The 16209-nt window shown below is 34.5% G+C and overlaps 1 protein-coding gene, 1 long non-coding RNA gene and 1 pseudogene across 3 annotated transcripts; 2 read left to right on the top strand and 1 right to left on the bottom strand.

Annotated features, from left to right (window-relative positions):
* Positions 1-5335: 5335 nt before the first annotated feature.
* LOC143537780 (uncharacterized) lies at positions 5336-9733 on the top strand. The gene is made up of 3 exons (XR_013136129.1): positions 5336-5353; positions 5427-5690; positions 9648-9733. It is a non-coding gene; the product is annotated as an uncharacterized LOC143537780 (long non-coding RNA).
* Positions 9734-10971: 1238 nt separating this feature from the next.
* Positions 10972-13135, top strand: LOC143537778 (cysteine synthase-like; annotated as a pseudogene). The gene is made up of 11 exons (XR_013136127.1): positions 10972-11067; positions 11162-11271; positions 11367-11424; positions 11494-11744; positions 12057-12069; positions 12132-12269; positions 12355-12409; positions 12516-12592; positions 12684-12743; positions 12820-12900; positions 12992-13135. The product of XR_013136127.1 is annotated as a cysteine synthase-like (transcript).
* A 185-nt stretch (positions 13136-13320) lies between these two features.
* Positions 13321-15108, bottom strand: LOC143537749 (nuclear transcription factor Y subunit A-9-like). Its single transcript, XM_077031446.1, has 6 exons — positions 14982-15108; positions 14730-14866; positions 14063-14119; positions 13813-13974; positions 13597-13730; positions 13321-13424 (listed from the first exon to the last, which is right to left on the bottom strand). Exons 1-6 carry the CDS (start codon positions 15106-15108, stop codon positions 13364-13366), a joined length of 678 nt encoding a protein of 225 aa, XP_076887561.1. The 3' UTR covers positions 13321-13363.
* Between the last annotated feature and the right edge of the window lie 1101 nt (positions 15109-16209).

A 16209-nucleotide genomic window follows, 5' to 3' on the forward strand; every position in this document is an offset into this window, starting at 1 on the left:
GCGGAAGCGTAAAACCATAGAAACCAATGTTGCGTCACGCAGGACGACTTAAAACCCAATGATAACAGTTTAAAATAAGTTTGCATAATTAAAAGTGTTTCAAGCAATGCATGTTCCTAAACCTCGCGCCCGCCTCGGCTACCTGAGAATAACATACTAAAAGTGTCAACACGGGGTTGGTGAGTTCACAAGTTTATATAAAATAAAGCGTTTAGCGTTTGCGTCCAGCGTATTGCGTTCAGCGTTTTGCGTTTCAGCGTTTTGCGTTTCAGCGTTTTGCGTTACCAGATAATGTTATCTCAATTATATATCTATATGTAGCTAACCTATAAAACAAGTATTACTAAGTGTTCGACACCGAAGCTGACTGTTTATCATTTGCCTTGCCACCAGGTCTATCCCGACCATGGTATGTGTTTAGCCAAGATTACACCCACTCGACCTCCAGTCGAGTTTAGCGTTGGGTGGGGTTTGTCAAACCCAGTAGTACTACTCAACAATGACTCGCTATTATCCAATATTAAATGGTTCGATGTGAATGAAGGACTTTAGTTATTGCGTTTGCCACTTAGTCTTTACAAGTGATATATAATCTATATTAACAAAATCTTAAATGCGTTTTCGGAGTATGTTATCTCCCCCAAGTGAAAAGCGTTTGAAAACAGTTTAAAAAGGGGTAAGTGAAACTCACTGTTTGCGAAGTATTCCCAAAATAATTCACCAAGATGCGCGTCACAGAAAAACTCTCTCTAGCGTTCTAAAACAACAAAGAGATTTTTTTAAGTGTCGGAATATTATCGAGTCTCTAGACCCGGCACATAATACCTATGCACACAACATGTTTCGTGTTTCGTTTGTGAATCGTGTGTGACTTTAACAAGTGTATTTGTGATACGTTACACGTGTGAGCAATTATTTACGTGTCATGTATTCATAATGTACATCACTAGCAATTACTCCCCGTATGGGCAATTTGGTCAACACATAACAATTAACTAGCAATTATTCCCCACGAGGGCAATTTGGTCAAATCATGACAATCAATTAGCAATTATTCCCCGCAAGGGTATTTTGGTCAAAACACGACAATTAGTTAGCAATCATTCCCCTCAAGGGCAATTTGGTCAAAACACGATAATGAATTAGCAATCACGTTGTTTCATGCAACTTTCACAAAACTCGGCAACTAGTTTCTTAACGACAGAATTCTACTTGAAAAACTAGTCTATCCCACCGATCATAGCATCACAATTAATTTACCAAAAATCATCACAAAAGCATATATGTCTTAGGTTTCCAGAATATATTTTATTATATTTTTATTCCACATAGGTTTCTCACAATAATCAAATCATTACAGCAAACTCATAACAGTCAAATTCATGCGCAACATAATGTTATTTGAAATTCCCGTTAAATGAAAAATCCAACAAATGCAAGACCACTTGGGTTAGGTTCCTAACTCAACAAGTCAACTTCCAGAAGTGGAACCAACCCAATTGGTCTCGTAGTTCATGAGATATAACATTTACAAAACAACCTAACAGCAGGTCTAACAACTCAGCTTTGCACAACGTTTTTGTAAAATCATAAAAGTTAACTTTTACATGTCAAAAAATTGCAAATTTATATTCTTTAGAAACTAGACTCAACCTAGTTTACTGTAGTATCAATAATCTCAACCAATTTTCACATTTACACCCCGTTACAGTCAATTAAACATCAATAACACAATCTGTCCAGAAACTGTTTGCATCCAAACTCAACATATTAACTATCTATGGACCATAATTCATTCATATAACACTCTAGACTCCATAATCACTATCCATGCACATCAATTACACATTACATACATGATTAGGGTTTTTGTTTGAACTCAAATCAAAGACACGAACAATTAACATGTAACAATTCTAGTTATCAAATCATCATCAATACACCATCAAATCAAAACCAAAACATATGAACACCATACTTATGAAAATCGGACCTAGGGTTTGTAATTTATACCTTCAAAAGCACCAATACAAGCAATAGGAAGGTAGGAGATGGCTAGAAACGGATGTAGGATGCTTCAATTGTGAAAAACCAAGATCAAAATCAAGTATTTTGTGTGTGTATTGGAGCCGATCGCAAGGGGGGGGGGGGCTTAGAGCTGCCGTCGGGTTTGGGAGGGAGAGAAAGAGTGTTAGGGTTTTAGTTTATGTATTTATAATAACATGTTACACTTTAGTCCCTCAACTTCCAAATGTTACTTTTCTAGCTTAAATAACTAGTTCTAGCACATTGAGTTAACGTTTATACCATGTTATCACATAAGTCTAACACATAATTATCACATAATTATTGTTTTGACGTTTTTTGTTTATTCACCAATCGTTTGCGTCAACTCGTTTGCGTTTCGGTGCAATTCCCGAAAGACTACACATGTAGTAAGTGTTAAGCGTCATTTAAACCCTAGTTTAAATGTAATGAGGTGTGCGTTATAGATTCCGTGATCTTTAAGTTTGAATTGACGGAGTTGAGTTAACGGAGTTAACGGAGTTAACCTGAAATTGACGATTGTCACAATCCTTTAAAGCATAAATCCGACTCTCTCACCACCTTCATTCGTTTTCAACATCTTGTCGAAAACTATTTCCAAACCAAAATAAAACAATTATTTACCGACAATGGAGGCGAATACATAAAATTGCTTCTCACCTATCTTCTTGTGGTATCACTCACCTTACTTCTCCACCTCATACTCCCGAACATAATGGCTATGCTGAGCGACGACATCGTCACATAGTCGAAACTGGTCTCACTCTCCTCTCACATGCCCACATACCTTTAAAATTTTGGCCTTTTGCATTTACCACCGCAACCTACTTAATTAATCGCTTGCCCACATCTACACTTCAAAATGATTCACCTTATCACCGTCTTTTCAACAAAATTCCCAATTATGAAAAATTAAGGAATTTTGGTTGTTTGGCATACCCTTGGCTTCGTCCATATTCACATCATAAATTACAATCTCGATCTAAGCCTTGTATATTCATAGACTACTCTTCCTCTCAAAGTGCATACCATCTTCTTGAACCAATAACAAACAAATTCTATACCTCAAGACATGTTCATTTTGTAGAGACAACTTTCCCATATCCCACCTTAACTCACACAACACCCACAACTGCAACAGATCCAGACACATGGTTGAGAATCACTATAATTCCATAATCTTTAAATCCTCTCCCATCCACCACGGTGGACCCACCCATCACTCCATATAATAATGAAAACCACACTCAAAGCCAACCAACATCTCAAACTCAATCTGTCACTTCAAGTCCTACTACTATCATTTTCCCTACCACCCAACCTGAAAGTCCACTCCCTTCACCAAATTTAACTACTACTCCCTCATCTATTCCCATCCCAACACAAACTAATAACCCACACACCACTACCCTTCCCGTCATTAGTGAAAGACAAACCCGCAACACACGCAAACCAAACTCAAAATATCATAATAATGATTTCTTACTTTACCACTCAATTGTTCAACCATTTCCCGAACCCTCAAACATTACCCAAGCCCTTAAACAACCTCACTGGCGAAAGGCAATGCAAGATGAACATGAAGCTCTCATTCGTAACAAAACATGGACCCTCGTTCCCCGCGAATCCATTCCTAATCTGGTTGGCTGTAAATGGGTTTTTTCGCACAAAATTTAAACCCGACGGCTCCGTTGACCGTTTAAAAGCCCGATTAGTTGCAAAAGGTTTTAATCAAAGACCGGGAATCGATTATATTGAAACCTTTAGTCCGGTTGTTAAACCCGCTTCGCTTCGCCTTATTCTTGCATTAGCCGCCTCTCACAGTTGGTCTTTACGACAACTTGATATCAATAATGCCTTTCTTCAAGGCACACTCAACGAATCCGTTTACATGTCCCAACTACCGGGGTTCATTGACCCGTCTCTCCCAACTCACGTTTGTAAATTGCACAAAGCTATTTATGGTCTTCGACAAGCGTTTCGCGCTTGGTATGACGAACTCAAATCGTTTCTCATCTCCAATCATTTTAAACCAACTATTTCTGATCCCTTTCTCTTCATTCATCGTTCTACCACCTCCCCCATTTATATTCTAGTATATGTCGATGACATTATCATCACCGGTCCTAACCTGTCTCTTGTTTCCTCTTTCATCAATTCTCTTGCCAACAAATTTTTCCTAAAGGATTTGGGCAACCTTTCTTATTTTCTAGGTATCGAAGTTCTTCCCCACTCCGATGGCCTTTTTCTTTCCCAAAGCAAATACATACTCGATCTTCTTAATAAAACTAACATGAGTGATTGCAAACCGGCAACTACACCTATGACAACATCGGTCCATTATAACACCACTGATGGGTCACAATTACCTAATCCTACCGAATATAGGTCCATCGTTGGGCCCTTACAATACTTATCTTTAACCCTTCTTGATGTTGTTTTTGCAGTAAACAAATTGTCACAATTCATGCATCGCCCAACAAATATCCATTAGGACACCCTAAAGCGATTGCTTCATTATTTACATTGTACAATTCATCATGGTTTGCTTATTCGCCGTAATTCACCTTTGCAATTACATGCTTTTACGGATGTGGATTGGGCGGGTAACAAAGAAACTTACAGAAGTACAACGGGATACATTGTTTATCTTGGTTCAAACCCCATTGCATGGACTTCTAAGCGACAACCAACTTTGGCTCGTTCATCTACAGAAGCTGAATTTCGAGCCGTTGCGTCAAAAACAACCGAGGTACAATGGATTATTTCTTTAATGACCGAGCTTAGCTACGAATCCACAATCACTCCAACTATTTATTGTGATAACCTTAGTGCAACCCACTACTCGGCGAATCCTATCTTTCACTCACGAATGAAACATTATCACTTGATTTTCATTTTGTTCGTGAAAAGGTGCAAACAAGTATTATACGGGTAACACATATTAAAGGAGATGATCAATTAGCAGATGCTTTAACTAAACCATTGCTTAAAACACGCTACCACGAGTTACTATCCAAGATCAGACTTCTCTCTCGATCGTCTATCTTGAGGGCGATATTAAGACACGACATGGTCAACACCATACCCTACCCACAGTTCATTTGGTTCCCCCCAAATTCAAGTTTTGAAATTTGTAACATTTATTTTTATGTAACCTCCTTGTAATAATTGTATTTATTATTCCTTGATCTTGGCCATGCATTATGCCTTGATCTTAACTATTCTCTTGTATATGTAACCTTCCCTAGTTAATGAAAACATCAAGTTGATTGACCATCATTTTATACTTATTACTCCCGGGAAGGTTAGATCAAATTCTTTTAATATAACATAATGTTAATGCTAAGTTACTAATTAAAATGTACGTGTTAATGAAGACGGTGCTTGTTGAGGCGACAGGAGGCAATACTGGAATCGGGTTGGCCTCCATTGCAGCAACTAAAGGTTACAGACTAATAATAGTTATGCCATGTACGTATAGCATGGAAAGAAGAATCGTTATGTGAGCTTTCGGGACAGAATTGATATTATCTGATGCATCCAAGGGCATAGAGGGACTTTTACATAAAGTTGAAGAAATAGTAGAAAAAACACCAAATAGTTATTTCCTTAAAACAGTTTGATAATCCGGTAACCCAAAGGTAAGGTATTTATTTGAAGGGAAAATTTCCAAATTGTCCCTTTATCAGAGATATATTTTAAATATGTTCTCTAAAAAAATTAAATTCTATATTTGTCCCTTTACTAACATGTCGTTGTCCAGGGCTGGCTCAACAAATGTGGAAGCCTAAATCATAACAATTGACAAGAATTTTTTTATTTTTTTGATTATTACAAGTTTTGAACTCATTACCTATACTTTAGTAACAACCAATTCTACCACCACATCAATACATTACTTTGAGTTCGTTATACCCATTATAATATATCTATATATAATGTTTTTTTTGGATTTGGAGGCCTTAGCTGAGTGGGGGCCTAAATCCCTAGCTTGTTTTCGTTGTCCCACGAGCCACCCCTGTTGCCGTCTCTATGTTAGGAGTTCGAGACGACTTGTTTCTTAACCCGTCATCTCACCGTCATGTTAGCTCAAAATCCGTCGTCTTATCATCATGTTAGCTCAAAACTCGTCGTCTCACCATCATGTTAGCTCAAAACTCGTCATCTCACTGTCATGTTAGCTAAAAACTTGTTGTCTCCCCACCATGCTAGCTAAAAACTCTGTCTCCCCATCATGTTAGCTAAAAAAAATTCTATCTTATCTTTACTACAAAATTGATCCTAAATTGATTTAAAAAATATTTAAATGTTTTTAAATTTATTGGTTTTTAAATTCTTGTATATAGGATTTTGGATAATAATACAATTAACAAAACTCATGCATACCATCAAAATCATTTTATGTATACCTTATTTAAATAACAAGATTTATTAAATTTAATTTTTAAGCTAACATGACGGTGAGACGATGAGTTTTGAGATAACATGATGGTGAGACAACGAGTTTTGAGCTAACATGACGGTGAGACGACGAGTTTTGAGCTAACGTGACAGGGAGGCGGCGAGTTAAGAATTATGTGGTCTCGAACTCCTAACGTAGAAACGATGATATGTTAGTAAAGGGACAAATATACAATTTAATTTTTTAGGGGACAAATTTAGAATATATCATTTAAAAATGGACATTTTGGGAATTTTCCATTTCTTTAATCTTCCTACCTAACAAAGCAATGGATTTTCACCAAATTCATTTAAACTGCCACTTGTTATTTTCTAAGTATTTCATTTAATATTTGTATAATTCGTAAACTCAATCACAAAACTCGCGGGTCATTTAATCAACCCGACTTGAACCATTTTGTTATTATCGGAGCCTTTATATGTCAAAACTTCACTCCAACCCTCTCAAGACTTAACCTAGATTTCTCTCAATCTCAAACGGCCGCATATGATCAATCGTACGTCGTCTTCAATGATTCTGGTATTAATCATCTGCATATGTAAACGTCTTCAACATTCGATCTATAATACTAACCCTAATTTTGATTTACAGATTGGATTTTACATAAAGTGCAATATCGATCATCGTCTTCAACTTTAAAGGTATTAGCAAGTATCGTATTCAGTTATGATATTGAAGAAGTAGTTTCATTTTGAAAGATGTGATTTTTAATTTGTTTTGCGTTTCATGATGTTGACAGAAGTCAATTTGATTTTCTTCTGTTATTACAAAGAAAATAAAATCGATTATTTACTTTGAAAATGATGGATACCTTCTATTTCAGGACTTTTGGATTGGTTAATTGGTTTATGTTTGGGAATTAATTTAAACAAATTGCAGATTTATTTTGATCCAAGGGTAATTAAAGAATTAAGATTTTGTAGTCAAGTTGTTGCAAGCTTGCAGCTATTAGTCTTGAATTAGGTTTGTTGCATAAAGACCATAGGTTTTATCATGTTTTATTTTTTTCATCTTAATTGCATGTCTGTTTTCAGGCTGTGTCGGTTTCATGTACACCCCTACCTGCTATTAAGATTGAATTGTATTTGTAAAGAAGTTATTTTTGTATTGATAATAGATGTGTCACTTGTGTATTGCTTTTTGTTTTTGATCTAATAGTGTTATTTATATTATAAATAAATCATTCTTGCAGTTAATGTTACTAGAAGAGTAAGGTAGAACATACCAGAATGAAACATGAGCATGTGGTTAAGATGCTTTTAGCTCATTTTCAGGTTTTCTTACCTACTCTAATCAGTGTTGGCCATTATAAATAAATAATCATGAAAATGTTATGATTTATGATAGATTATATCAGCTAAACTGTTTATGGTGCAAGGAACCAATTATAAGTTTCCGAAGTTACCCTTTAATTACCTTTACTCTTAACCTGAGCAACTATGTTGTACTTTAACCTGGTTCATAACTAGCTGTTTATTTATTTGGTTATCTTGTAGATCAAGAACTGTTGTTGTATCTTTAGAACGACTAAAACCTTTGCTCCAGGTAGATCATCTATCTTAATTGCATGTTTGTTTACTAAAATGCGTTTTTTAAAACAAGTATTATCAATTTTACAGATATTATAAACAGATGCCTGATGCAAAGATGCCATAGCAAATAGATACGCAATAAGTGTTCAAGACATTAGCAGGGTAAAGATTCTAAATGTGTTAATCCAAATTTGTCTTCAATTTCTTTAAAAAAATTTTAATCACATGACTTAAGCAACATCTTTAGTGTAATGAAAGGTCTTTGTTTCAAATAATATGAATTTGCTTCAAGAAACATAAAATCAACAAATATTATTAAATAAATCTGAATTGGATTGCAGCTTATCCTGGGATCGTGGTTGCAGCGCATAAAATAAGCTTCCATTAACTTTAGTCGACTACACATTGGTAAGTACTAGCAATCCTTCATTTTACACCATAATTTTATGTTTGTTGGAATTTTGTTTTGTGAAATTCTGTTGCAAATTGCTTGTGATAATATTCTGAATGGAGCTTCTAACGGGTTAACTGACAGTTTGATATCAAAATCAAGATTACTAACCTTATGGAGCTTCAACACTCTCTATAGGTGATGATTTATTGACTTTTTTAATACTACAAGCTATAAGTTTATGCTATTTGTTTAATTATTATATTTTATTAACTTTTTTTAAATAGGTTCACTAAATTCTGAAAGGAGTTTCAAACTGGTTAAATGGAAGGTTGTGGTCGCGTTTCTATTTGTTACAGAACAGTTTTGTTGTGTATACGGGTGTGACACAGATTACATATGTGATCATTTTTGAAGATTTGTAGACAACGGTACTTATGGAATTCCATTACTGGACAACGACTGAAACGGATTAATCACATTAAAATCCATCAACAATAATTGTTAACAAGTCAGAGAAGAACTTTATGAAAACTCTGTTTGTCAACCAGTCAATTTAAGTTACGGTCTATTCGTGGGTCATAACAAGTTAAACCGATTTGATGATGCATTATTTGATGGAAGATTAATACAACAATCTGGTGCAGTAATTTCAAAATTTTTTACTAAAACACTGCAAAAAGGGTCATTTTGCACAAGGTTAATTGGTTAATAGTTAAATTTAGATTATAGATTTGACACTTGACAAAGAAAAGTCAACCTGCAAGTGCTAAACTTTTGCAAGACTTTCAAGTATTATAACATGCCAAGATTAAAGTTAGTTACAGAAAATAATTTTATGAATTTAATTTTGAAAAATCAAATGGTTTGCCAAACGGATATGTTCCAGGTTAATTCAAGTTATTGGTTCTGAGTTATGAATTAGATCGGAAACCCATTTTTAATTTCGTTTCGGGTTTTGTTTCTGAGTTAATTTGTAATTATTTATATTGTGTATATGTGTATATATCAAGTTTTACGTTGCTTAAGATGTAATTTATTTTTAAGATGTACAAAGTGTTTGCCAACATGTAACTTTTATTTCTATGTGTTTTTAATTGTTTTCGTTTTATTACCAGCTCGTGTATTACACGGGTTCTAACCTAGTATGTTATTAAAATCAAAAGATTATGGGAATTATGAAATATGAAGTGTTGTAAGTGTAACCTTGTAGATTCATTATGAAACTACTGGACCGGAGATATGGGACGCGTGTAAAGGGAAAGTTGATGCCCTCGTTGCCGGGATATGGACGAGTGGGACAGTGACCGGCGTGGGGAAGTTTCTCAAGGAAAAAAACGCGAGTATTAAGGTTATTTGATCTCACAATATTAAAAGTTTTCTAAGGGTTTTTGGTGAGCTAATTTAGTTTGGTTATTGATTGCATAATTTGAGTTTAGATATACGGATTGGGGCGAGAAAAGGGCGACAGGGGCTACAACACCGTCCCGTGGGCGATTTGGGCGGTGACGAGAACTTCTTATCGCCTGAGATGTATATGTATGTATATGTGCTATGTGTGCATTGTATGTATGTATATATATTTTTATTATTATTATTATTATATATGTTTGTGTGTGGTATATATATATATATATATAAATATAAAGTGAAGAACCAATAATAACAACATTATAAAAAGAAAGGTACTATGTTTTTTAGTTGCATGCTTATTAATATAAGTGCTCAGTCAAGCCACCCTCTTTCCCATCTGTCACCGGATCTTGGTCTTTATTTAGCAACTAATTGTCAGAAAATAATATTAAGGTACTATTTTGATGATTCTTATCCCAGAGTTGTTAGCTTATATATAATGAATCCAATTACTTTAATTATTGTATTAAGTTCTTCTAACTTCAAAACCAGATTTTTCAATCATCTGAGTTTTTTTTGGGGGGAAGTTGTTTTGATGCTCTATTTGGATTTTGGAATAACACAATTAATTGGGTCTACTCTATTGAATCAGACTTCTTGATTTTGACTTTATGGATGTTTGACTTTCTTGATACTAACATTAATATGAAAAGCACATTAGAAATTTGAATATCACATTAATTTCTGAAGCTGAGCATAAGATTGTTTCATGTTAGAGGAAATTATTTAATCATACTCCTTTTGTACCTAAAGTCAAAAATATTACAGTTTGACTTTTGCGGTCAAATAACCTGAGTTTCAGATTCAAAACTGCTAGTATTCATGATTAGAATGATCACAGGGAAAGTGAATGATGGGATATTTACAAAAAAACAAGTTAAGAGATGTTAGCATTGGATTCCCATGTATTGCATTGATTGAATATGAAAGCATTAGTTTTTGACTTTAAAAGTAAAAACATTACTAATTCTATTGAACACAAATAGAGTTGATGAGATTAATAATGAAATTAGCCAATTAGGAGCCTTCTTGACTTTGACTTTATGGTTTCTTAGTAGCTGTTATGTTTGACTTTCTTGATACTGAAATTAATATGAGAACAACACCAGAAATTTGAATATCATATTCTTTTGTGCAGCTGAGCATACTGTTGTTTCATCATACAGTAACCTCAAAGAAACATGGGATCCAACGTTGGAATAGCACAAGACGTTACCGAAGTAAATTCATTTCTTAAGAATCTTGAACGCATTAATTTCACGTTCATTCAGATTTTTGAAATAATCTTACACTTTTATCCCTGATAATATGCAGTTGATAGGAAATACACCTGTGGTTCATCTTAAAAAGATCGTAGATGGTTGTGGTGCGCGTATCGCTGCCAAGTTGGAAGCTATGGAACCCTGCTCCAGTGTAAAAGACAGGTAAAGTTTCTTGCTTTATGTTCATTACAACTGTTAGTTCAGTCTTTGTATTTATTTATTTATTCAATTATTTATTTTTGAATTTGAACAAATAGTATTGCATTAAGCATGATTAAAGATGCAGAAGATAAGGGTCTTATTACTCCCGGGAAGGTTAGATAATTTGCTTTTAATGTAACCTAAATTTGATGCAAGATTATTAACTATAATGTTTTAATGAAGACGGTGCTTGTTGAGGCGACAAGCGGCAATACTGGAATCGGGTTGGCTTTTATTGCAGCGGTCAAAAGTTACAAACTTATAATAGTTATGCCATATACATTTAGCATGGAGAGAAGGATTGCTATGCGGTCTTTCGGGGCATAATTGATTTTATCTGATATATCCAAGGGAATTGAAGGCGTTTTTAAAAAAGTAGAAGAAATAGTAGAAAAAACACCAAACAGTTATTTCCTTAAGCAGTTTGATAATCCACCTAAGAGCATTCCCATCCCATCCCCCATAATTATGTGAGGGGATTGGTAAATTATAGGGATGAGTTTTGAATGATTGTGAGTGTAAATTATAGGGTGGAGAGAGAAATGTGGTGATTTTTTGTAAATTTGGGGAAACATTTAGGGAACATTGTTTGCCCCTATTTATTTTTTAATATTTGTTGGATTGGTTGTGAGTAGGGGAGAGAGAAAACTGTAATGATAAAAGTATTATTTAATTAAACAGGAAAGAGAAATGTAGTGTTTTGTAGTGTAATTATAGAGATGGGGATGGAGAACGGAATGTGAATGCTCTAACCCAAAGGTATTTCTTTGATATTTTATTACAATGACAAGATTATGGAATTCACTATTATAACCTTGTAGATTCATTATGAAACAACGGGGCCCGAGATATGGAACGCGTGCAATGGGAAAGTTGATGCTTTTGTTTCTGGGATCGGGACTGGTGGGACAGTGACTGGCGTGGGGCGGTTTCTCAAGGAAAAAAACGCGAATATTAAGGTGAGTATATTCTTAATTTTGAAATATTAAACTTTTGTAGGTAAGCTAATCTAGTTTGTTCATTGTTTGCATAATCTGAGTTTAGATATATGGTATTGAGCCGAGTGAAAGTGCTGTTCTAAATGGAGGAACCCCTGGTAATGCTTTAACTTAGTTAGACTTTGATAGATGAAAGTTTATATGCTTAATTCGATTATTATTATTATTATTATTATTATTATTATTATTATTATTATTATTATTATTATTATATGATACAAGGAATTGGTGCTGGTGTTATTCCTGATGTTTTGGATGTCAACATTCTTGATGAAGTTATAATGGTGAGCATAAGCGTTTAAGCTGCAATTTTTATTTCTATATAAACATGATTAACGAGTGACAAATGTGTTATATTTTGGAAACCTTGTTCAGATAAGTAGCGAAGAAGCCATTGAAACTGCCAAGCTTCTTGCACTGAAAGAAGGTTTGCTGGTATAATCATCTTTCATATAGAATGTTTCTTGATTTGTCGGTTACATTATTATTATTGTTCACTTGGTGCGTGCAGGTGGGGATATCGTCCGGGGCAGCTGCTGCTGCAGCCATTAGAATCGCAAAACGACCAGAATATGAAGGAAAGCTCATTGTTGTAAGATGATCTAAATATGTTATGCTTTTATCATATCCTTTTGTGGGTTGGTCTTGAATGTAACTTTGTTTAAAAAAACTGTACGTACCAGGTTTTTTTTCCAAGCTTTGGGGAACGTTATTTGTCAACAGTTTTGTTTGACTCGGTGAGGAGTGAAGTAGAAAACTTGCCAATCGAGTGAGTCGTTGACTACAAGTCTACAACCAAGGCGTGTTGTATGACGCGCATACATTCATACCTGCAAACCAAAGTTATAAAATACTCGATGATTATTGACTGATCTTTGATGAACATTAACCTGTCATTATTAGTACTTCAAAGTTTGATGGATTCAGATTTTAAAGACATTTCTCATCTCTCTTCATGCATACAAATTACAAAAGTTATTCACATAATTTATACATACAAAAGTTTTAGCATCAAGAATGCATCAACTCGTCTCTCTCCAAAACCAACATAAACTTCATTTCTCCATAAACGCGTGCACTTGCGTTCTCTCAGTATTTTCGAGTCTCGACATCAACCTGCTCTCATGTTGTAAATTCATTTCTTCCAAGCATAGGAAACAACACCACACCTAACCTTGGTTAGGTGAAGATATGTTTAGCAAATATATCTGAAGACATGAAATGGTTGCCCGGTGATGCATGGTAATTCTGCAAATTGGCAGATTCACCCCATGGCGTTTCTGAAGACTCTGGGAGCACACGCGTTGAAGAATAAGAGGTGGTTGTCTTTAAGGAATCATCTTCTTCACTCTTGATAAAATGACCGCCAACACCCCTAGCCCGGTTCACCGCATGCAGATGACGCGACTCATGAACATACCGCTGTAAGATACAATCAACATATCATGTTATTTACCATTTTACACAAGCAAATTCATCTCTAAATTATAAAGTCATAATTCACCTTACGGCCTTTTATTAACTTCTTTGCATTCTTTGCTTTCACACGCGATTTCCTTCGTCTCAGGATCGCGTGGTACTGCTTGGCATTTACAAAAACAGGCTCCAGTCCTGTTTCATGTGCCAACGGTACCCTTGTTGGCACATCCAAAGATTGCGGTGGAAGCTATTAAGACAAATAAATCCATACAATTATAGTGATGATCTTTGAAGGTATACAAACATATATAGATATATGAAATCGTGTATCTTACCATAGGTGGACCATACGCTCCCGTCATTCCACCATAATATGAATATGGAGCACATCCCTTTACAACTCAACACAATGAAAAACTTTGAAGAAAATCAAGAATCCAAACAAAATTGACCCGTTTTAACCTACCCCAAAATAATACTTTTCAAAAATAACCCGTTTTGACCATACATTTTAAAATTAGCCATTTTGAGCCTAATCAATTGACACCTTTTTAATGAGCCGTTCTGGCTCGAAACATAATGATATATATCTTCTTTAAAAAGACCCGGTTTGACTTGAACCAAATTTGATACCAGTTTGATCTAAACCAAATTGATACCCATCATTCGTTTTGACCCGAATCAAATCGACACATACTTAAGTGACTCGTTTTGATATGAACAAAAGTGATACCTTTTGAGATGAACCATTTTTGACCCGAACCAAAATGATATCATTTTTAAAATGGCAAGAACCAAATTTATATCTTTTTAAGATGGCCCGTTTTGACCTTGACCAAATTTGACACCTTTTAAAAATGACCGTAACCAAATCAATAATTTTTTAAATTTGACTCGTTTTTCCATTCCGGCCCATTACCCAACCCGACCCCCCCCCCCCCCCCCCCCCGCTTTGCCACACATAATATAAAACCAACCAACCATAAGGTGTAAGAAACTTACAATATTGTTATGCCCGAAAAAATCATGTTGTGGAACCTGATTTAGGAATCCACTGTTGTTGGCAGGAAGCATGTTTGGTAGTGGCTGCAGCGGCTGATAATTAGCATTGAAGTAGTGTTGTTGTTGTCCATAAAATCCTGACATCAAAAGATGGAGTTGAATATCATCAGTATTACAACAATAAAAACATATAACTAATTAAACCAAACAAATATATATTAAGTAGACTGCAAAATCAGCATAAGCACGTACCTGATGGAGCATGTATTGTCTGTGTGCTTACAACAACTTCCTGATCTCCGGTTAGAACGTAACCGGACCGTAATTCCCGGTCTAGTGAATGGTTCGCAGAAGACGAACCGAATGAAGATGGTCTCATGTTAGTGAAAGACATCTATATATATAATGCAATAATGCAAGATGTTGTACCTGCATGCAACAATAACCAAATAAGTATAAATAATCACACAATTAATTACATATGCATGTATGAACGATTACAATATACAAGTAATTAATTAGTTAGTAAAAACTTGTAAGCAGAAACCAAGTCTAATTATTAATGTTTGATTTGAAAGCGAGAAACAGAGAATTGAGGGTTAATAATAATAAGAATAGAATAATAATTACCGGGATGATGGAGAGAATGGTAAACTCTAGAGATGAATCGGAGGAAACTATTTGCATGTAGTTGAAGACGAAACGAAGCAGCAATTTATGGACGTATATGTATCATAAGCCATCAGAAGCAAGATACCACTTCGTTTCCATAACTACTATTTGTAACTTCTTTGTATAGTTTCTTCTTATGATTTTATATTTTAATTATTAATCCATTTTATTATTATTCTTATTTTTAATTTTTTGATTACATTTTATATATTTTATTTTATGGTTAGATTTTTCATTTTTTTTAAATTTGTGACTGGATAATTGTTATAGTTAAATTTTATATTTCTTATTTATTTGTCGTTTGTTTTTTTTAATTGCTTATTTATGGTTCAATTTATATTGCTTATTTTATGGCTGATTTTTTTGTTGCTAAATATTGTAATGCTTATTTTATGGTTAGATTTTTTTAATATCTTATTTTCAAAAGTAGTTTAAAAAAAGTAATTTGATTAGATGTAAAAAGATGTATATGTGAAAATGTAAGGGTTTCTAAAAATGTTTGTACAGATGGACAGAAAATGAGTGTTTTGAAAAAATTAGTGTAAATGTATCGTGCTAGCTAATCGAATATGTTTGTGAATGTTTTTAACCATTAGCAATGTGGAGTGAACAATATGGACTATAGCTATGGTTTTTCACACTTTATATTTATAATATATATAAACAACTCAAAAATCCTACGTGTCGCGATGTGGTCGCTTCCCCATTTTATGGAAGTCAATAGATTGCTTGATTTTTAAAAGGAGGCTTCTCATGCATTTGACCCGAATTCACGGGTATGGGTCTTACCAAACCCATATATTCTTTA

The sequence above is a fragment of the Bidens hawaiensis genome, unplaced genomic scaffold, assembly GCF_021521415.1.
Source record: "Bidens hawaiensis isolate Kalapana, Puna unplaced genomic scaffold, B.hawaiensis_p1.1 tig00011343_1, whole genome shotgun sequence".
Taxonomy (NCBI): Eukaryota; Viridiplantae; Streptophyta; class Magnoliopsida; order Asterales; family Asteraceae; genus Bidens; species Bidens hawaiensis.

Coding starts and splice junctions, on each gene's coding strand:
- LOC143537749 (XM_077031446.1), bottom strand. CDS start 15,108: ATGAGACCATCTTCATTCGGTTCGTCTTCTGCGAACCATTCACTAGAC. Junction 14,867..14,981: donor GACAATACATGCTCCATCAG/GTACGTGCTTAT, acceptor TTTTGATGTCAG/GATTTTATGGACAACAACAA. Junction 14,120..14,729: donor TTTTCGGGCATAACAATATT/GTAAGTTTCTTA, acceptor TGAGTTGTAAAG/GGATGTGCTCCATATTCATA.